The sequence below is a fragment of the Heteronotia binoei genome, unplaced genomic scaffold (assembly GCF_032191835.1).
Source record: "Heteronotia binoei isolate CCM8104 ecotype False Entrance Well unplaced genomic scaffold, APGP_CSIRO_Hbin_v1 ptg000757l, whole genome shotgun sequence".
NCBI classification, from domain to species: domain Eukaryota; kingdom Metazoa; phylum Chordata; class Lepidosauria; order Squamata; family Gekkonidae; genus Heteronotia; species Heteronotia binoei.
In genome coordinates this window covers 430,538-453,342 of record NW_026800085.1, presented here as the reverse complement: position 1 = coordinate 453,342, position 22,805 = coordinate 430,538, and the positions used below count along the sequence as shown (strand labels likewise).

Below are 22,805 nucleotides of genomic sequence, written 5' to 3'. Positions count from 1 at the left end.
TCTACCATATCAATGCAAAACAAGAGTTGTAGCTATAATTAAAATAAATAAGTCTTGGTAACTGCCGAGAAACTGAATTTTCCCCTAACAATGAAATCCTGGGCTGCATAAAAAAATTATCTGATCTCATTGTACAAAACTACCCAGAGAAAACGCAAAAACACTGTAATAGCACAATACTGTTTCTAATTAGGAAAAAAGTTGTAAAAATCACACAGAACAATTACTATCTAGTTATTGTTTTGAAATACAACCATTTTTGAACTTAGCAAAGAATGAATAAAGCTGTAAAATCCTTTAAAATCCAAGAAATCTGCAGTGCATTATCTTTTCTACTTTAGCTCTGTTCAGATGCCTTTTTATTAGAATTGTCAATTAATACACTTTTGTGATCAATAAAGTACAAAAAAAATATTAGTGTTCTGAGTTATCTATCTTCTGCCACCTTCCAGACACAAAAAGTGGGAGAAGTGTATAAATAAACCAATTCCATTTTGCACGGCTTCATACTGTATCTGTGATATGGAGATTTTTAAATTGATTTCATGCATTTTGTGGTGTGTAAATTAGCTTTAATGAGCTGATGGATTAATTAACAGTTTCTGTTAATAATTGTCTACCCAGACTAACTTGACTTCTAAAAATAAGTGTGTGTCATTAACATTATGCAGAAAATCAGGTCAGCATTTCAGCTTCTTTTTAACCACAAACTAAGCCATTCAGCATACCCAAGCTGTGTAAGAAGTTTAAGTCTACCATGTATAAAGCACAGGTCACCACAAGCAATGCTGAGTTTGGCATGTGGCAAAACAGCCCCACAATGATTCCAGTTTTAAGTACATAGAATCATAGAATCGCAGACTTAGAAGGGACCTCCAGGGTCATCCAGTCCAAACACTTGCACAATGCAGAAAATTCACAAATACCTCCCCCCACACCCCCAGTTACCCCTGCCTTAAGCCCAGAAGATGGCAAAAAAAAAAAACCCACCTCCAGGATCCCTGGCCAAACTGCCCTGGAGAAAATTGCTTCTTGACTCCAAAGTGGCAATCTGCATTTCCCTGAGCATGTAAGAAGGGCCATGAGAACTAAGCACTGGGAGGGATCACACTGGGAATTTGGTGTGGCAGTATCTCAGCTTTGGAAAAGCCAGTGCTCTTTGATGCTTGCCATGGCAATCACACCCCCACACCCTGCTGCTAGGAGAGGCATGGGCCGCACACGCAAAAGAGGAGCATTCAAACAGCTAGGAAATGTGCCCTGCATGCATTTTAGAGATTTGCTACCAGAAAGTTCCCAGTAACTATTTAATCCTGTCCCAACCCATCCTAAGATGAGGTAACGATGGGTGAGACTCGGGGTGGGGGGGGGGCAGATGTATGTGTGTGCACATTAAATATAGAGAGGAGTGCACATTAAATCTAGAGAGGAGGCGTGGCTAGGCTGGGCCAAATCTCTTGTGTGATCTCACCCACTGATGCAACCTTTCCTGCCCTCCCTCTCAAGATCTGCCTAAGTTCACATAAAACAGACCATAGCTAATGGTGGGAGAAGATAATGAGTTAGAAATCACCACAGAGGGAAGGGATTTCCACCAGGGAAACAGGACTTGCTTCTATTGCCCCCTGCAGCTTCCCCTCACAATACAGCTTCTAGGGGACAGAGGAACTTTAGGGAACGTATGGGGCAGAGTCAGAAGTCTACAGCAGAGTTGGGGGAATCAGAAAATTTCTCCTGGATCCAAGTCACTAATTTTTGAAAGCCAGTAAGGACTTGTTTCATATAGGACTGTGGGAGTGAATTTCACATGGTTCCCAATATCTCTGGAGTGCAAGACAGAGCTTTTCAGAAGCTTCTTTGAGCAGAATAGCGGTTCCATGCCAGTACTGAGCGACATTTTAATTATTTATTGTATAACTAATGTCTCAAAACTGCTGTGAGAATTTAGAAAAAGCAACATAGAAATCTGTTAAATAACGAATAAACATCTGTAAACATGTGCAGTAGCATCCATTGCACTGGAGCCTATGCAGCTGTCTGAAAAAATGGTGCTGGTGGCAGCAAGAAGGGCTTCAGTTTGTTTTGTGACAGGACCTGAGGTCCAAAGGGCCCTGACTTCCAGTTGTAATGTCCTACAACAAAATCTTTGACTGCGTTATTTCAATACATGAACATATGAAGCTGCCTTATACTGAATCAGACCCTTGGTCCATCAAAGTCAGTCTTGTCTTCTCAGACTGGCAGCGGCTCTCCAGGGTCTCAAGCTGAGGTTGTTCACACCTATTTGCCTGGACCTTTTTTTGGAGATGCCAGGGATTGAACCTGGGACCTTCTGCTTCCCAAACAGATGCTCTACCACTGAGCCACCATCCTCACTGAGCCACCACCATCCCATACATGCTGCAGTTCCCTTTGTTTGCCTCTGAATAATATGTAAACAAGTGATAATGTGGTTATTCCCCTCTCCATCCCCAAAAAGCCAGGAGGCACTATTATTTCTTGCAGAGGCTGTTTTGTAGAAAAATAGGTGGTGGAGCTCATTAGCATAACTCATTAGCATATGTCCCCCACACCAGCCAAAAGCAACCCGACACAAGAAGAGAGTACTCCAGGTGAGCAAGGCCTGCAGGCTTTGCTCACCTGGGGCTCTCCTTGGCCACCTCCCTGCATAGTCAAAAGGCCAGCAAGCCATCCACTGCCCAAAATCACATAAGAAGTAGAGAAAGGGTGACATGGGCTTCTCCAGAGATTAATGAGGGCTGCTGGGGGTGTGGCAAAGCTCCTGGTGGCTGGCTGGCTGCCCACTCTCCGAATCCAGGGATTGTTATGCAGCTGCACCTACTACTCAATGGACAAGGTAGGTGGGGAGGAGGAGGGGGAACCCTCAGAAAGGTTCAGGAGCTGTGCTCCTGTGAGCTTCTGCTGAATTCAAGGCCTGATTTCTTTTTTTCTATTTCTTATACAGTAGACCTCAGATTAGCACACACAGCATTTTTGTAGCAGTTTTTGTTTTTCCTTTCTCGGAGAGACAGTGATATGCCCAAGATTATTCCATGATGAGCTTTATGGGTCAGTGGGGATTTAAGCTCAGGTCTTTCCAGTCCATATCCAGCTCTGTATACACTACATCCCTTTGGCTTTATGGCAAAGACGCAGATCTCCAAGAAGCAGATGCTGAACACAATGACAACATAGGAAATTCTTCTCTGTGTCTTGCCATAGAATTGGTGCATGTCTTCCACATTGTGTAAACCCTCTGATACTTAAAAAAAAGCTATAAGACTTTTACTATGTTTGTTTTTATGTGAAAGAGTAGTACAGTCCTCTCAAGTGGTGATGGCATCCATAAAACACAGATGGATTACTGAAAATTATTATTGAAAAATTTTAACACTTTATAGGGATCAATCCTAAGCAGGTCTATGCTAGTCCCAGCGTTCTTAGGATTGCATATTTAGGCAAGTGTCCTCCTTGATGTGCAAATTTTCAGCATTGGAGATTTTCATATGGGGTGCATTCAGACAAGCACTGAACAGTTCAAGGAAGGGCTGTGGCTCCACGGAAGAGACTCTGCTTTGCATATGAAAGATCAATCCCCAGTTATAGGTTCAGACAGGAGGTGAAGTGAAAAACCGCAGCCTGAGACCCACTTCCAGTCTGAGTAGACAATATCAAATTTGATGGACTGATGGTCTGATTCAGTATAAGGCAGCTTCAAGTGTGTTTCTAGAATACACTATGTCAGATGCCATCCTAAACAGAGTTACACATTTCTAAGACCATTGACTTCAATGACCCTAGAAAGGCATATCTCTGCTTAGGATGGCAACTGTCACTCATTTGAGAGGATGTACCACTTAACAACAGGCACCTTTTAAGTCAGTTGAAGAAGTACCATAAATAGAGCAAAACAGTAGACAAGTGCACCTTTAAGACCAACTAAGTTTTATTCAGAATGTAAGCTTTTGTATGCTCTAAGCAGACTTCATCAGACATATCTGATGAAGTCTGCTTAGAGCATACAAAAGCTTACATTCTGAATAAAACTTAAGTCGTTTTCACACTCACCTCCAGCCGGCGCGACCCCCCTCTTCACCGCGCAGGATCTGCGCGGATTTCGCACTAAATGCCGCGGAGCAGCCTTTTGCGCCGGAAACTCCCGTCGCAAAAGCCACTCAAACGTAAATCGCCAAAAAGCAGTTTGGCGTTTGAGCGGCTTTTGCGCCGGGAGTTTCCGGCGCAAAAGGCTGCTCCGCGGCATTTAGTGCGAAATCCGTGCAGATCCTGCGCGGTGAAGAGGGGGGTCGCGCCGGCTGGAGGTGAGTGCGAAAACGACCATAGTCTTAAAGGTGCAACTTGTCTTCTGCTTTGTTCTATTGCTTCAGACCAACACGGCTGCATACTTGGATCTATATAAATAGAACAGAAAATGTACAGCTGTGGGGACAGGGAGGGGAACAGTGTTCCCTCTAAGCTGAGTTAGTGTGAGCTAGCTCACAGTTTTTTAGAATCCAACTCATACATTTTTGCCTTAGCTCAGGAAAAACGGTCCCAAAGCAAACTAAATTATGCAGTAGCTCACAACTTTAATGTCAGTAGCTTCCAAAGTAGAATTTTTGCTCACATGATTCCATAGTTTAGAGGGGTATTGGAGGGGAATGTAATTATTTACTTATAACTAACCTGGAATAGGCTGGGGGGTTAACACCATTGCAGGAAGAGGCCTGGGGGCAGCAGCTGGCCTAGATAAAGCCACAGCAACTTGATTGGACATAACAAGAGGCTTCTCATGTCCTTGGTAGATCCGTACTTCCTCAGGGTGTATCCATGCTGAATCCAGAGCAAATGCATTGTTCAAAAAGATCTGTCCAAAATGAGAGATGGAGAGGGGGGGAAGCAGAAATATATTTATGAAAATAACATAATTCAACTGACTGCAATTAGTTTATTTAAAATTCATTAGATTGCCCCTGGCTGTCTAATTATCTGAATTCTCTGCATCTCCCCATATTATCTGATGTCAGTAAAACCCAGTTTCAAAACCACTATAAAGAGAAAAATAGTTTTTATACTACAGAATAGAAAAGAATTGTACCAGTAGATGGGGGGAAAGTAGAGCTAGGGTACAGTCAGTAAGTGCAGGCCTGCCTTTGGTTATACATTGGAAAATCTGTTTGATTTCAGTGGGTTTTATTCATGAAAAACCTAGGGACAATGATTTACCTTTTTTAAACCATGTTACTTCCCTTAAATAAAACAAAACAACTCACTTGTAAAAACCACTCAGTAAGGTCTGAAAGCATTGTGGACTGCATTTTTAAAGTCAAGATGATTTAAAACTAAGCTGTAGTTTTTTCTACTACTGATTTTGGCACTGCGATGGTACTTTTGTTGAAAAAAACAGCCACTGTAGTTGAGGGAAGGTACCTTAGGTTAGAGGGAGGATCCTTAAGAGGATGCATGGATCCAGCCCATTATACAAAACAACCAAAGCAACATTTAATCTTGTTTAATATAAACAGGGTTGAAGTTATTGTCTGCACATCTGCTCTGCTAAAACCAATCGGAATTTTGCTATAGTTTTCTGCTGAAGGAAGCCTGAGAGGAGTGTCCTCTTTACATGTTATAAAGTCCTTGTGCTTGTCATATGTCTCTATAAGGACTCTGAAGCCGATGTTCAATGGTGGGAGCTTTTGTGTCCCAAAATCACACATGCCCCTTTCTCCTTGTGACAAATGTGCAAGAGCAGAAACAGCTGCATCCTAACCTTCCATGCTGTTTTCTCCTCCCCAAACCACCTAATGGAACTACTATTGGCTCCTTTTGTGAAATCAAATTACTTAAGTGGCTGCACATAAGTTCTGCCATAAATCCATAGGGAAATATTAGGAGGAGAAAACACCACCAAGGGGAATGCTGCAGCCTCTACTGCCCATGCTCCCCACTCTCTTACAGAAAAGGGAAAATGTGAGGCTGGAGGCATAAAATTCTATTTGAATGTCTGCTTCAAAAAAACATTGTATTGTTGATAAGAACAAAAGGTAAAATACCAAATACGTGGAAGGAAGCTGTTATTTCGTTGATTTCAAAGGAAGATAGAGATGTTACGAACGTAAAAAAATTATAGACCAATTTCATTATTAAATAATGACTATAAAATATATACAAGAATCTTGGCAGAACGGTTTAAACAATATTTGATAAATTTTATAAAGGAAGATCAAGCAGGGTTTCTTCCCAAAAGGCAAATAAGAGACAATATCAGAACTGTTGTAAATATTGTAGAATATTATGAAAGACATCCAGAAAAGGAAGTAGCATTATTCTTTGCAAACGCAGAGAAAGCATTTGACAATTTAAATTGGGATTTTATGTTTGCAGTAATGGAGAAAATGGAGCAGGGAGAAAGCTTTATAAGAATGATAAAAGCAATATATACTGAACAATGTGCAAGGCTATATATAAATGCTGATCTTACAGAAGACATGATAATTAGTAAAAGTACAAGACAAGGTTGTCCACTTTCCCCACTGTTCATATATGAACATATGAACATACGAAGCTGCCTTATACTGAATCAGACCTTTGGTCCATCAAAGTCAGTATTGTCTTCTCAGACTGGCAGCGGCTCTCCAGGGTCTCAAGCTGAGGTTTTTCACACCTATTTGCCCGGACCCTTTTTTGGAGATGCCGGGGATTGAACTTGGGACCTTCTGCTTCCCAAGCAGATGCTCTACCACTGAGCCACCGTCCTTCCCCAAAAAGGCAAATGCAATTTTGGACTGTATCAACAGAAGTATATGAACATATGAAGCTGCCTTATACTGAATCAGACCCTTGGTTCATCAAAGTCAGTATTGTCTTCTCAGACTGGCAGCAGCTCTCCAGGGTCTCAAGCTGAGGTTTTCCACACCTATTTGCCTGGACCCTTTTTGGGAGATGCTGGGGATTGAACCTGGGACCTTCTGCTTCCCAAGCAGATGCTCTACCACTGAGCCACCGTCCCTCCTTGTTGTTTATAATGACTCTTGAAATATTACTGATGCAAATTCAAGAAGATAAAGAAATAGAAGGATTAAAAGTAAAAGGATTTACTTACAAATACAGAGCATTTGCAGATGATATAATGTTCATAAATTAAAACCCCATACAAGTCACACCTTTGTTGTTAGCCAAAATACAAGAATATGAGGAGTTGGCGGGACTTTGTATTAATAAAGAAAAATCAAAACTTCTAAGCAAAAATATGCAAATAAATAAGCAACAAGAATTGCAGAGACTAACGAGCTGTGAATTTACCTCCAAGGTAAAATATTTGGGTGTGGAGATAACAATGAAGAATATTGATTTGTTCAAAAATAATTATGAGAAGCTATGGCGTAAAATGGATGAAGATATGTTAAAGTGGAATAAACTTAATTTGTCACTGTTGGGTAGAATAGCTGCAATTAAAATGAATATTCTACCAAGAATAATGTAATTGTTTCAAACTATTCCGATTGTGAAAAACAGTAAACAATTTAATAGATGGCAAAGAAAAATTTCAGAGTTTGTGTGGGCGGGGAAGAAACCAAGAATTAAAATGAAAATTTTAACAGATCAAAAGAAAGAGGCGGATTTCAATTACCAGACTTAAAATTATATCATGAAGCAGTTTGCTTAGTATGGATAAAAGAATGGATAATATTGTTAAACAAAAAACTCTTAGCGTTGAAAGGTCATGGAAATAAATTTGGCTGGCACGCTTATATATATTATGGGGGGGGGGGAGATAGACGGCTTTTTCTCTCACCATTATATAAGAAACAGCTTGCTAAATACATGGATGAAATATAAGAAATATGGAGATGAGAGAAAACCATTATGGATAGTGCCAGCCAAAGTGATAAAAATAACAGCTGAGACAGGTGAAGAAAAGTGGTTGCCATATAATCAACTATTAAAAATACAAAGTAGCAAAATAGAATTGAAAACTGCCGAAGAGCTGAATAATAAATATGATTGGTTTCAAATGCAACAAATAAAGAGCTTGGTGGAGAATGACATTAAAACTGAAGGAATAAGAAAAGAGCAAACAGAAATGGAAAAAGTTCTGCTTGGAGACAATGAAAAATTAATTTCAAAATTATATAAATTACTTTTAAAATGGTCTACGGAAGATGAAGTAGTGAAATCTCAAATGATTAAGTGGACAATTAATGTAAATAAAGAAATACAGATGGAAACTTGGGAATATTTGTGGAAGAACTCTATGAAGCTTTCGACATGTCATAGTATTAAAGAGAACTGTTTTAAAATGATCTATAGATGCTATATGACTCCTAAGAAATTGGCAAAGATGAATAATAAAATGCCAGACAGATGCTGGAAATGTAAACAAAATGAAGGTTCTTTCTACCATATGTGGTGGACTTGTGAAAGAGCAAAAAAGTATTGGCAGATGATTCAACAAGAAATTTCTAGGATCTTGGGATATGAATTTAAGAAAGTTGCAGAGACTTTTCTGTTGGGATTACAAATGGAAAAATTTCCAAAAGAAGATAGAACTATAATTTGGGACTTGCTTTCAGCTGCTAGGGCATTATATGTGCAGTTGTGGAAGCAAAAAAAAAATACCAGAGAAATGGGATTGGATTGTAAAAGTTATGACATGGAGTGAAATGGACAAATTAACAAGAATTTTAAGAGACTATGATTTAGAAGTTTTTAAGATGGGGTGGAAAAAGTTCAGAAGATATGTAGAAAAAGAGTGGAAAGTAAAAGGACATTGGACAATTTTTGATAATGATTAAGTCTTAGAAAAAAGAATATTAATTTTTGTTTTTATTAGTTAAGGGTACCTTTAAACATTAGTACTTTAAGTAAATAACACCGGCGGGGGTCAAGTAACGGGGGGAGGGGTGGGTAGAAAGTAATATATGGGATAGATAAAAGAAGTTATTAATGATGCAAGAAATATAATTTGTTACCATATGTTACCAAATAAAATTGTTTTAACCTAAAAATTACATTGTATTGTTGCTCAGCAAACACATGGACTTTGTAACATGTAAAGAGGCCATTAGGGAACTGGTGATATGTATGTATGTATGTATGTTTGTTTGTTTGTTCATGGGATTTATATCCCACCCATCCTGCTAAGGCATATCTAAAGAATTGCACAAAAGGTTACATGTACCCAATAAAGTCTCAGCAAATGCTACTCCAATGGCAGCTTTGCATGCCAAACTGTGTTTAATTAAAATGGGGGGGGGGCATTTAAAAGCTATTTGTAATATGTCACAAAAGTCTGCTCTTTGAAGGTGAAAACTCAGCTGTCCCACTTGGCATGCCTGAGCTCTGGATCCAAGTTGATTGTCTCCTATCCATAATCTATTGAATTTTAGCCAACATTTTATTTGGGAACCTGTCTGGATCTTAATACCAGACTTTTCATAGTGAGACAAAGTATATAACACCCTTACATTGCCTTAGTCAATTTTAGTAAATTGGATAATGGAAACAAATGTGCAGGTGGACACATGATATTATTCTAATGGGACTCAGTCACCTGGAGGATTGTTAGCTTGGAAGCATTCCTATTTCAAAAGCTTGCTACCCATGCATAACTAACCGAAGACCAGTGAAAAGAAGCTAGTTTCCATGTACAGTGTTAGACTTCAGTGCATTTCCAAAGAAGCAATTTGGTACATACATCCTAAGATGGCAGAGACCTGTGAGACAGTGTACAAACAAACCTGAATTGGTTCTAATAGCTGGATAGGGATGAGATTTTTATAATCCTCAAATAACATCTGGAATGTCGTTAGACTCCATTTAGGTTTATGTCCAACTCCAGATGAGTTTCCATCACCAAAGAATCAGAATAAGAGGAAATGGCAGCCAAGTGTCCTTACATTGTTCATCCTCACAGAATGCATTAAATGTATGTTCACATGTTATTTGTATTGGATTTTGACTCTTGTGAGACATTTTGAAGTCATTTTTCACCCAAAAAGCAGAATAAAATATTCTGGCAGCAGGATGAAGGGCAGAAGATATTGATGACTTCCTGGCCTGTAAGCTAGCAGCAGCCAAGTCTGATCTGGGCTAAGTTTGGTTTCCTTCAGCTACTATACCTTCCTTTCAGTTACTATATTTTGGCCATGGCCAGAAACACAATCCCTTGGGTACAAATCAAAGGTCAAGAGTAAAATGGTTCTTGACCTTCATCCAATGACTTACAGCCAGTGTCCCTTGGATGAATCAGCCATGGAGTTCCAATCAGTCCTAGATGTCTTATTCCAGGGGTTGCCAATGGTAGCTCTCCAGATGTTTTTTGCCTGCAACTCCCATCAGCCCCAGCCAGCATGATGGCTGGGGCTGATGGGAGTTGTAAGCAAAAACATCTGGAGAGCTACTATTGGCCATCCCTGTCTTATTCTGTTTAAAGAATATACATTTATTTATTGTAAAGTTTGTCTGGTCTGTTTTACTGTATTTTTGTGTTCTTGTGAGCTGCTTTGGTCTCTTTGAGGAGAAAAGTAAAATTTCAGAGTGTGTGTGATTACTGCAGCTACTTGCACCACTGTAGCTAATGCATACTAAGATACATTTGGTTTTTAGAAGTTATATTTTCCAAACTTAACTATAACAATTAAAAAGGAATGAGGCAAACGTTAAACTTACTTTGCAATTTGGTAGCCTCTTTTCTATCCAACTTTTTCCAGAATGTGGTGGCCCAGTAGTTGTATACACATGGGGGAAAAGAGGAACAAATTCCAAGTTTGATGATGGTGAAAATCCAATGGCTGGGGAATGAGTTCCAAACATCCACTAAAATAAAGATTTTTAGAATTAAGAATATGCTACAATAAATCAATTCATAAAGTTTTGCCTTTGTATTGTTCCAGTTTTAATTGATATTGCCAATCTGTGTGCATGCAAGTGCACTACACAGAATTGTCATGCATGGTGATTTACTGTTTATACATCAGGTCTGTACTAGAATATTCATAACATGGCAGGTCTGTAAATAAAATGAAAATGCACAAAATCTTATATATAATATTATATATAGCAAACATTAGAATCAAAGAGTTGGAAGGGAACTTCAGGGTCATCTAGTCCAACCCCCTGCACAATGCAGGAAATTCACAAATACCTCCCCCTAAATTCACAGAATCAGCATTGCTGTCAGATGGCCATCTAGCCTCTGTTTAAAAACTCCAAAGAAGGAGAGCCCACCACCTCCCAATGATACCTGTTCCACTGAGGAACTACTCTGTCAGGAAGTTCTTCCTAATGTTTTGCTGAAAACTTTTGATTCAATTTTCAACCCACTGGTTCTGGTTCGACCTTCTGGGGTCATAGAAAACAACTCCACACCATCCTTTCTATATGACATCCCTTCAAGTACTTGAAGGTGGTGATCATATAATCTCTCAGTAATCTCCTCTCCAGGCTACACATACTCAGCTTCTTCAGCCTTTCCTCATAGGATTTGGTCTCCAGACCACTCATTGTAGGTCAGTAGAGATTAGCCAGAGTCTCACTAAACTGGTGTGGATAGAAATGATGACAGTGCAACGATAAAGAAGTGTAAACATAAATATCTCTTACAGTATTCAGTAGGACTTACTCCAATTTAAGTGTGTGTGAAATTCCCCAGTTAGTTTGCCTGTTACTTCAGAAAGCTATTCTCACTGTGCTGGATTCCTCGTCTGATGAAGTGTGCTTAAGAGCACACGAAAGTTTATGTTTTAAATAAAAATTAGTTGGTCTTAAAGGTGCAACTTGACTCTTGCTTTGTTCAACTACCTTACTGAAGTACCTTTGAATTCTGATTTAGGTGGAATCTAGTGAGAATTTTGGAGACAGAGGAGTCATCTTCATTCATTTCCCCATCATAGCTTCATCATGGTCCATTATACATCTCATTTTGTGCTAGCTTGCTTGGTGTTGCTGGTGCATCTGACAATACTAGCTACTGTGTCTATACTCAGACAGCTAGATCTCACTGCCAGCATGAAGCTACAGATCATGCCCCTTCACAGGTGCAACAACAGCTGCATCACATCCTAAACTTCTTGTCTGTCTACACAGTGACTCAGAGAACAAAATCATTAGAAATCAATCCCCTATACTAATCTTATATTTTAAACCCATCCATGTAAATTACAGATAGCAGCAACATATTGTAACTTTTTAAAAAGATTCCAAATATCTCACTTTCAGCAAGCAAGATTTTTTAACAGACTAATCTCTCCCCCACAATCCTTGGTGTTTTAAAACATGTTAGGAGAATGTTCCTACATTTCACCCTGACTTCACAACTTTGCAAATGAATGAATTTTCATTCAGTTCCAGAGAGTATGCTTTCACCTACAATCAGGCTTTATTCCTATTGACTACCAAGAACCAGGAAATGCTTCTAGCTTTGACATTTCAATAAAAAGCTGAAAATCATCCAAAGAGAGCCCAATTTAAAAAACAAATCAATATTAAATCTGTCAAACCATCCGTAACTACCACAAACATTAGCATAGTCCATGAAATCAAGTTAAAGTACTTGAGGCTAATTTCCAAGCTGAACATCCACAGTTACTTTTAAATTTGCTTTATTAACCTGATAAATAATTGAAATATTCATATCAGAAGGGCTGATGAGATGTATTGCTTAAACGAATATGTGATCAAGACCAGTTAATACCTGTTAGCGAACAACAAAGAATATCACAGCAGAAGACACTGGATTTAATGGCTTGTGTTAGCATTTTCTTTATCTATTTAGCAGACATCATCATGAAAAATTTAAAATGACAGGATCGGGGTAATCTTAATGAGCAGACTCATAAACAGTCAGCCACCTAATTAAAATAAATATTCTGTACATTTTCAAAGGGAAACCCAAGTTCTTAGATGTTAAATACCTCTAGTGGCAGCATCCTGACACAACAGCTGGGGGAAGGAGGGATGTTGCAACACATCTTTGTTTTAAAGCAACCCTATTATACACCTTGAAAAATTCTTATGGTGCAGGCACAAATACTCTAAAAAGCGATATAGATTTAATGAACATGCCACCTCATCATATGTGCTGATTTCTTAAAGAAAAACTTGTCTTAATATAGTAATGAAAACTGCAATAACAGAACAGTTTTTTGTTGCTTTTATTTTGACAAGCTCCAGGTTACGTCTAAGGGTGATATGCTATGTGAAATAAATGTCTCACTGTGGATTTTTTTAAAGCCTTCAGATCATGGGGCCAGTCTGTGGATTAGGCTTCATCTGCAGTAGATTCATGCCACACAGTTCTTTTAATTGAGTTTTCCACAGTATACACTTCTAAATGTGTTCTGATTGTTCAAAACAAACTCTGTACTGCTATTGTAAAATATATGATCTCTCTTTTCAAGCCCATATTAAGATATCAACAGGAATTTGCAGGAAGACAGAGGAAGAGCACACTACTGTAGTCCTATGGAGTCACTGGATATCCATTAGTATAAATGAGCAAAGGATAACCTATAGAACACCAGAAAACTGCAATCTAGTTACAGAACCAGCACTGCGTGTGTATTGGGGGGGGGGGGGGTTATGTTGTAGATGCCTGTGCACGTTCAGCTCAAAAATTGCATTCTGTTTTGTGTATGAGTGAAAAAGAAAGAGCTCGGTATTCGTGATAGGTTCGTATTAATAGTTAATGTGGTCTCTTGTCTGTCTTTCTCTCTCGCCTTGTCCTTAAAGTCTGGAGGAGCTGCGGTTCAGTTCAGCCTGAACGCGAGGTTCAGATTTAACACGTCCGCCGGCAGCGAAATATACGGGCAAACTTCAGCACCACAGCGCGTCGGACAGCGACAGAAGTTGCTTCCCCCTCTCTCGCTTCGTCGCTGCCGTCCCTCGGAATTGGAAAGAGACCACCCCAACGACCTCTTCCCCCCTTTGCGCCGTTTTACCCACCACGAGAAGAACGGGTGCAAACAGGGAATCTCGACGTACACACATGCAAACGGTTACATCGTACGCTTTACCACCCGGAACCCCATTAAAGTAAGCAGAAGCTCTGATAATCAGTACAGAAGGGAGGGAAGTGCGTTGAATAAGAAAACGGTGCCTCCTTACCTGTCCGTTCACAAAGGGAAGCTGGGGAACGGCGGAATGGTGCTCCGGTGCCATCAAAGGCAGGAAAGGGTCGCAGGGAAGTTGCCAGCCTGAAAGCCCCTGGAGCAGCGGGGCAGGAGGCGGTGGGGGTGGGTGAGGCGGCGAGGAGAGCAGCAGAGGCGGGGGCACCACGCCAGCAGCGCCCCTGATCCGAAAGAGCCCAGCCGCGCTCGGGACCATCCAAATCCAAGGAAGCGCTGGGGGCTCCGCATTCCCGGGCCACAGGAGAGGCTGCTGCCGCTCGGCTCTCGGCACCGGGAGCATTCTACATCTTACAGTGCGATCCCACCACTCGCATGGGGAGCCTCCGGCGAAGGCAACCGACGGCCACAGCGGCGGCGGCAGCAGCTCGGCACCCAAGCGGCTTGCGGCTGGACTGCGATGCCCATCAGTTCCCCTCCAACTCTCCAAAGCAGCGTCGAGCGGCAGCGACGTCGGGAGAGCCTCCCGAGCCGGCTGGAGCTCCACTTCGTTCTCTGGAGCTGCTGAAAGCCCCGCCCCCTGGCAGTCCCTCCCGCTTGGCCACGCCCGCAGTGCTGCTGCTGCTGCTGCTGCTGCTGCTAGTGGTGTTGCAGGGAGCCCGGGACCGGGCAGGAGGCGCACCCTGCTGCAATTGCCCGCCAACTTCTCGCTTCCAGCCGAGCGCGGCACGAAGGCTGCCCCCGGCCTGCGCGCAGGAGGGGAAAGGAGCCGAGCGCCCCGCAGAATCCGCAGGCGCTGGAAGCTGAATGCGTGGGAGCCGAGACTGAAGGAGGGAAAGGTGGTGGTGATGATGGTGGGGAGAACGATGCGAAAGAGAAGGACCCGCCGCAAAGATGGGAACGGGGTGGGGGGGAGAGCTGGGGAGGGCGGGAGGAAAGGAACAAATAAGAGGAAGGGAAAGGGAACGAGAAGGTAAAGAGGCTCCCGCAGTCTTCATTCCGGCCGGAATTTCCCAGGGTTTAATCTTGAAGTGCATGTGCAGAGCGCATTTAGTAGGTGCAGCCCCAAATCATCAGAAGGGGTAACGGAAAGTGAGAAGGGAGGGGAGGGACGAGAGAAAAGCAAGAGAGGAAGGAAGGAAAAAACAGCAATTACAGAGGGAGGGAAATATGGGGAAAGGAGGTTCAGGGAGCACATATGTCAGAATGTTTCCTTCGAATTAAGCAGCTATATACTGCTGTATGAACTGATTTCGTGGAGCAGTTCAGGATGCTACTGAGAAGAAGCCAAAGGGAACCTAAGAATGTTGTGTGTGACAGATTCATTTCTCCTGCCATCCCACTGAGCTGGGTGTGCTGCCCTCCTCTCTGGGGGTGGCCCATAACCAGGCCTCGTTTTGGGCAGGAGCTCACAGGAGCAGAGTTCTGGAACCTCTAAATTTTATTGTGCTCTTTCTTTTTTATTTCCCACCACCACCACCAATGCTTGCTTCTGGGCTCCATTGTGCAAACCCTCTGTGAGAATTTTGCTGAACTCTTAGGGTTTGACAAACTTTCTAATATCTTCCCCCACAAACAAATGGGGAAATAACCAAAACATATAAAGCAGACAGATGGAAATATTCATCATGCCACTATGGCCATGTAGGAGAAAGTAATTTAAAAAGAATGATGGGAGTAAGGTTTTATTATGACAATTAGAATTCAAGAAGCATTTTAAGATAGATGCTGAGCTTATATAATTTTGTGCACCTTCCGGTGATGTCAAGGGTGTGTGGCATATGCAAATGACTTGTGCTAATGAGCTCTGGCACTTTTTTTTCTGCAAAATGACCCCTGCCCATAGCCCTGTGGGGAGAGGGAAAAGAATAGCCTTCCCATTCAGATGCTATAGAAAAAGCATGAAAGGCATTTACAGCTTCTCCATGCAAGCAAAGCTATAGCACTTATTTTCAATTCAGCACTGCCTTTACACCTTATAAAAGAGCCCCATGGTGCAGAGTGTTAAAGCTGCAGTACTGGAGTCCTAAGCTTTGCTCACGACCTGAGTTTGATCCCCAGTGGAAGCTGGGTTTTCAGGTAGCCAGCTCGAGGTTGACTCAGCATTCCATCCTTCCGAGGTCGGTAAAATGAGTACCCAGCTTGCTGGGGGAAAGCACAGATGACTGGGGAAGGCAATGGCAAACCACCCCGTAAAAAGTCTGCCATGAAAACGCTGTGAAAGCAACGTCACCCCAGAGTCAAAAACGACTGGTGCTTGCACAGGGGACCTTTCCTTTTTTACGCCTTATATTTTGAGAGGTCCAGTCTCAGACAAGAGTGATGCACTGTGTTTCAACTACACCAGGCTCCCACCATAGTTTGCATCCTTTGGGATTTTTCTCTAGCACTCAAGTGATGAGGATGAAGTAGGAAAACTGAAAGATGACTCCTGTTCCAAACAAAAAGAAGGCTGGATAGGCACAGTTGTAATACAATGGGTAGGAAGGAGGTGTGTGGGAAGTGAGATGAAGTTCCTGCTTCCCTCTGTGTTATCTTATTAACACCAAAATACAAGAACAGATATCATATGAATGCATCTCCATGGCAGCAACCCCTCTGGGGTAGGAGTGGAGAGACTAACATTATCAGTAACTTCTAGATCACTTTCTGTATGCAAAGTACTTTAAAAGCCTCAATGCAGTCGACTACAGAGGAGCAACATGAAGTAGGCCACACACAGGCTGCAGAACTGGGAAATATGCTTTGGCCCAACATCATACAGTGAGGCCATTATTCCATTTCTGTGTCCCAATCTCTTATGTCCACATTCAATGATATCCATTTTAACTTGTGTTGGGATGACAAACATGTCACAAAGAATCAATTCACACAATAAATTTGCATCCCACATAAGGAGTCCTCTCTATCCTGTTGATGCACATGTTTATATTATGTGAAGTAGAATATCTTGCAAATAAGCCAGTAGCAATGATCACAGCAGTGAGGAAAGCGCTGCCGTTAGCATCAGAGCTTCTGTCTATACCCATTGTCTCACATTCACAGATTATATTTGTCCATGTGAGCTCTTGTTAAGAATTGCTATTTTCATTCTTTGTTTTCATTTTTAACTTTTAAGTCCCACTGAGTCCAATGGAATGTAAGCATACATAAGATTTCAGCCATAGTTCCAATTAAAGATTAAACCTGTGGGCACAATTCAAATTGTGAAATTCACCAAAATTTAGGAAAAAGAAAATGCTGTTTCTCTGGGGCTTAAAAACATAAAACATTAGAAGTTGCTCATTACATTCCAGCATTAAGATTTGAATTCTCTCAAATTGTACTTCCCATCTAGTTCATGTTTCTAAAAAAAATTAAAAAAACCATCCTCCTCTAACATTAGAACATAAACGGTTGTATCTTATTAAATAATCTCTTTAATTGTAAAATAAACTTAGTTTGGAGGTGTAGTGTAAGGGTGCACATTGGAGAGCTGCAATACAGGCTTCCTTTCTCTTCCCTCCAGCGAACTGTTCCGGGCAGGCAGCTCCAAAGGTCAGAGACAGCTAACCTTACCTGACACTTGCCAGGGGACTTCTTTTCTCAGCTACAATATCTAATTCAGAACACTGCATTGAATATGATTGGGAGGATTATATTTTCCATTACATTGGATTTATTACTTCTGACTTTCCTCTTTGCTCTCTGCTTTGAACTTCTTTTTAAAATTGCACTTCTTAACTTCTGCCCTCTTTTTTTTTTTCCCAAGCCATTAGAGAATGCAGAGCTGGCTCAGATCCTTTAGGCCTTTCAGTACGCCCCAGGAAAGACAGGTCAAGAGGACAATGTACTGTTGGCCCCTGGAACTTTAATCAGGGGATAGATAACATGGAGGAAGTGAAGTTGGCTGTAATGAGATGAAATGCCCATATTTACCACATGTGGTCAGGTACATGTGTGTGTGAATGAGGCACTTTCTAGTTCAGTCCCAAATTCACAATAGGGTAGCCTCAGCAGAAGGAAGAAAACCTTTCTTCCACTTCTTGTCGCTCCCAGCTGCAAACATGTTTCCTGTTTAGCTTAAGAGAATGCAGTGAACCACATACTGGGTAGTTCCACTGAGAAAAGATTTTCCGTGTTGGGGTCATGTTGCCAGTACTGGTCTGATCCAGTGTTTCCTCTAAGCTGAGTTAGCATGAGCTAGCTCACATAGTTTTAGCCTCCAGCTCATACATTTTTTTTTCCCTAGCTCAGGAAAAATGACCCCAGAGCACAATAATTTATGCAGTAGCTCACAACTTTAATGCCAATATCTCACAACTTTAATACCTTTAGCTTACAAAGTATAATTTTTGCTCACAAGACTAATTATGCAAACAAAGAAGGCTCCACCAATAACTAGAAGAAGAAAAAGCAGTGAAACAACTGGTGCAGTGGGAAAAAAGGATTTATTCAACTTGACCTTCTTTATGAAGTTCACTTATGCTTCATCAGGGGGGTCTGTACAAATATATAAAGTTCCAAGAATGATATGTATAATCTAAAGCTAACATATTTAAAAATGTTTTAAAAAACAAACAAACAGTGGTACCTCACCATGGAAGAATATAATACCTAGATGTCCCAATGCACCAGTGTCTAGCTACTGGGATGTCAGTGTATCAATTATATTGTTAGATGGTCAACTTCCACTGTTTTCTAGGAATTGTTTTTAAACATGTGTGTTTTTAGCTGATATGTGTGTACATCATTTGTGACACTAATTCTGGAAGACTAGGTGAAATGTGCAGAGACTGTCAAATTCAATACATTATTTTTCCCCATGGCTCTATTTTCATTTTTTTAAATTTCATTTCATTATTTTTTTGCTTTTTCTTGTCCTGCTGTGGTTGCTTTTTCATACAAATGCAAACTGCATCCATTCTTCAGCGCTGTTGCCATACCATAATGATTCTCTCCTCCCCACTTTAGGGGAATGCACACAAAACTACAGCAAAATATCACAGTACTACAATTCATGTTTTTTAATAGGGAGGACACATGCATAACACCGCTGTAGCATGATGGAATACTAGAATACTCTCCTGCACATGGAAGCATCCCCTCAGTTATCTGTCCCTCACTGTCCCCTTCCCCTTAAGGGCTACTGTTCTGTGGGAGAGGGGGGGGAACCCATAGTATTGACACTGCAAAGTTACAATGTGCCCAAAATAGTGCAATTGCACTGCCCTTCCCCTTTAAAAACTACACTATTGGAACATGGTACTTTCTTTTCTTTCTTTTTGGTCCAGCCATTGGACTACAGTCCCTTGCCACCCACTTGCCCTCAATTACTCTTGCATACAAGAGAAGGGAAATCCTCAGTATTGAGACTGCATTATGTGCCAGGAATGGGGTCATTGTGCTCTCTGGTATTATATGTTAAAAATATTACAAAATTCTGCTTAAATAGCCACAAATTATCAGAGCCAATCATGCTTTCACACAATTGTGGAGTGTAGTGCATAGTCACTATACCCATGAAGATGGACCAAGATAGGTGGAATTTATTGCTGTAATTGAAGACTGGCTCTGAATATTGTCAAATAAATAAATAAAAGACTCCCAATATATAAAAGACATCAACAAATAAATGGTGGGGATGGGTGTAGGGGAAGGCTCATAGTGAAAATACACAGGAGAGGTTGTCCCATTCAGTCAAGCATAAGGCATGGCTTCCTTTCTAGACCCATGAAAACATTGGCCTGACAATGCCATGTTGATTTAAAGACAAGCAGAGTTTTCTGCAGAGAAACTGGGCTTCAAACAATTTTTGTATGCATGGAGGACAGAGCTGGCTTGCCCACTAGGCAAACTAGGTGGTTGCCTAGGGTGTTGGGAGGAGGGGCGCTTAGGCTGGACCCTACCAGCTTCAATGCGGCTAGTGCGCCATCTAACGCTTTGAAGCCAGCATGGGAGAAGGCTTCATTCCCCCTCATTTCCAGTTCCAGGAAGGAGGGGGGAGAAGCCTTCTCCCACGTGGGTATCAAAGCATTAGATGGTGCACTGGCCGGTGGGGTCCAGCCTCGGTGCAGCATGGCTCAGCATGCCTCTGAGGGGGGGACAGAGCAGGGCTGCATTGCAGTGCTGGGTGGGGAGGGAAGGCGGTGGCGGGCCTTGGTGGGGGGAGAGCTGAGCTTCATGTGTGGGGGGCGGCAGAGCACATTAGGCTTGGCGACAGAGTGCAGCTGCATTGCAGTGGCAGGGGGGAGGGAGGGTAGGTGGCGGGTCATGGCAGGGGGAAGCCAAGCCTTGTGCATAGAGGGGAGGTGATGGCTGAGGGGGGTGGCTGGGGGGGGCAGCAGACAGGAAGCCTGCCTAGGGCGCTATGCATCATCAGGCCAGCACTGATGGAGGATGGCGTTGTATCGAAATAAAACTCACACAACTTGGATTGCTTTGACAAGTAACAGCTTACGTCTGGAAACACCCATTGTTAGATAATACACAATTATCATGCTAAAGGAATGATTTGCAACTAGATTCTCCTGTGCGGACAAAACATTCCACTTGCAAACAACTTCTAAACATGATAGTGGGAAATCCAAGGGTGTGTGGATGCAGCCCTGACAAACAGCAATAAAGGGATCAGTGACAAAGCGACAAAGTTTGTTGCACAAATTTTGGAAGCAGTACTAAAAGTCTTGGATTGAGTAAAATTGAAGATAAGTTTATGGTAAGAAAATAACTAGCAAAATCTAAACAGTAATGCCAATATCAAGCATACAGCCTCTAGTCTACACTGCAATATCCATACCAGATGCCCCCGCACACTGTACAGTCTGTATTACTCAAGAAAGCAAACAGCCAAGGATATAGAGGAAGAAAGTAAACAAGGGAGATACCTACCTGTCAGTTCAGGTTCTGTTGCCAAAAGAAACTCTCCCAAAGTCTGGACTCCATAGCCCCTAAAAGACAAAATGCAAAGGTAGCGTAAGGACCCCAGAATAAAATATGTACCAAAACACAAATAAACTGCATTCAAATATCTAAAAACCCAAGGGAGTAGAAACATGAACGGACAGATGATATCAATACATTTTTCCAATCAAAAATAAATATATTAAAACAAGAAATAATGAAATCCACAAAATATTAGTATTTACACAAACAAAAAAACCCTATGGTATAGATATCTGGGCAAAAACTTTTTGAGTTCAGTTTCATGCCATTCATAGTCTAAAAAAGGGATCCATTTGTCCAAAAGATTAATCATACCTGAGTGAGATTCCATCTGGTTTAAGGAATCAGCAATTTTGTCCATTGTTAGGAATAACCAGACCTTGGCTCACCACTGATCTAAAGAAGGAACTAACTAAAGGGGATTTCCAGGATTTAGTTGTTCTAATAGGCACCCCATTTTACAGCCAAGGTGCCAAGCATATTTGAAATGCAGAGAGTCTTATAAAGCCACCTTGGTACAGCCATGACATTAGAAAATCCCAGGAATGGGATTAAAAAGAGATTAAACGCACACTTGCACAGTTCAGTGGCATATCATTTTCAATAACAAAAGACTTCAGCATGGAAGAGATCACCCAATATTCTGACATACCAGCCTAAGGTAGTCGCTATTTCATTTAAACACCTGGTTCTTCTTTTTCCTTCCCCCTCCCCCCTCAATCAAGAAGGCACTCAGATCATTACTTTTTGCTCTATCCTGTTTCAGGAGCTATCTTAACTCACTCAAACTTTTGTGTCAATGCAGATCTGATTCACTTCAACCTAATTAACATAAAAAACATGTTTCTTCACTCTTTGTGCCCATGCAGCTTTGGCTCATAATAGCCCAATCAAGAAATCTCCCCCACTTCTTCTGCCAAAGTTTGACAGAAAGTAACTTTAAAGCAGCCACTTTTGTTTGACCCAATCCTTTTGTTTGACCCAATTTTGTTTGACCCAAACCTTTTGTTTGACCCAATCCAAAGCCAGGAAAACCAAACCCCATTAACTCTTCGAATATTCTGTCCATAAAAAAGGGCCCCAGACAATAGTAATGGTTCTGGTCTGGATCTCTGCTGGACAGGGATCCCCTGCTACATTCTGCAGGCTTTTTCTTCCTTATTCCTCATTCTACTCCTTGGGCTTCAGCTATGTCTGCTCCTGAACCTCTCCAGACCTCAAGACCTGGATTTAAGGTTATATGTCCCTTTCCTAAAACTTACCAGTTTCCTCCCTCTTGCTTGTGTGTGTACATGTGTGGTTGCTTTGGGAATCAGTTCTCCAGTGCTTTATAAAGTTCTTTACATTTTTTATTCTTTTTATTTTGTTTTGTATACAATAAAGTTATTTGTTTGTGTTTACAACCACTTCTCACTCTTTGTTAATGATTTCATTTTGGGATACCCCAACCAAGATCCACCCTGATATACAAAAACTACAAAGTCTTGCATAATTCCTTTCTGGAACCTTTTCTAAAACTAATTTTCCCTTCTCTGGGCCCAGTTTGGGTAACAGAAGAGGGCAACATAAACAGACATATACATATGAAGTCATTATCATGAAGCTGTCATGAGTCATTGGCCTAGCACCATCAGTATTATCATCATTGGCGTAGCAACATCAAGTGTTGTCAGATTTGACCTGCAACAAGTTGCTGGGATGTCAGGAAGAGTTCTTTCACTTGCAACAGTGTCCTTAAAACTGGAGATGCCAGGGATTGATTCTGGGACGTTCTGCATGCACTGAACCAGGGCTTTTTTTGTAGCAGGAACTCCTTTA

At 41.4% G+C, this 22,805-nt stretch overlaps 1 protein-coding gene across 1 annotated transcript in view; it reads right to left on the bottom strand.

Annotated features, from left to right (window-relative positions):
• The window catches only part of LOC132590791 (transcription elongation regulator 1-like protein), an 81,938-nt gene extending 60,590 nt beyond the window's left edge, over positions 1 to 21,348 (bottom strand). Inside the window, exons 1-4 of the mRNA XM_060263718.1 lie at positions 21,303 to 21,348; positions 14,104 to 14,981; positions 10,669 to 10,815; positions 4,684 to 4,864 (exon numbers count right to left, since the gene is read on the bottom strand). Of these exons, the coding sequence (XP_060119701.1) occupies positions 4,684 to 4,864; positions 10,669 to 10,815; positions 14,104 to 14,981; positions 21,303 to 21,348 (1,252 nt within the window). The remainder of the gene's footprint in view (positions 1 to 4,683; positions 4,865 to 10,668; positions 10,816 to 14,103; positions 14,982 to 21,302) is intronic.
• Between the last annotated feature and the right edge of the window lie 1,457 nt (positions 21,349 to 22,805).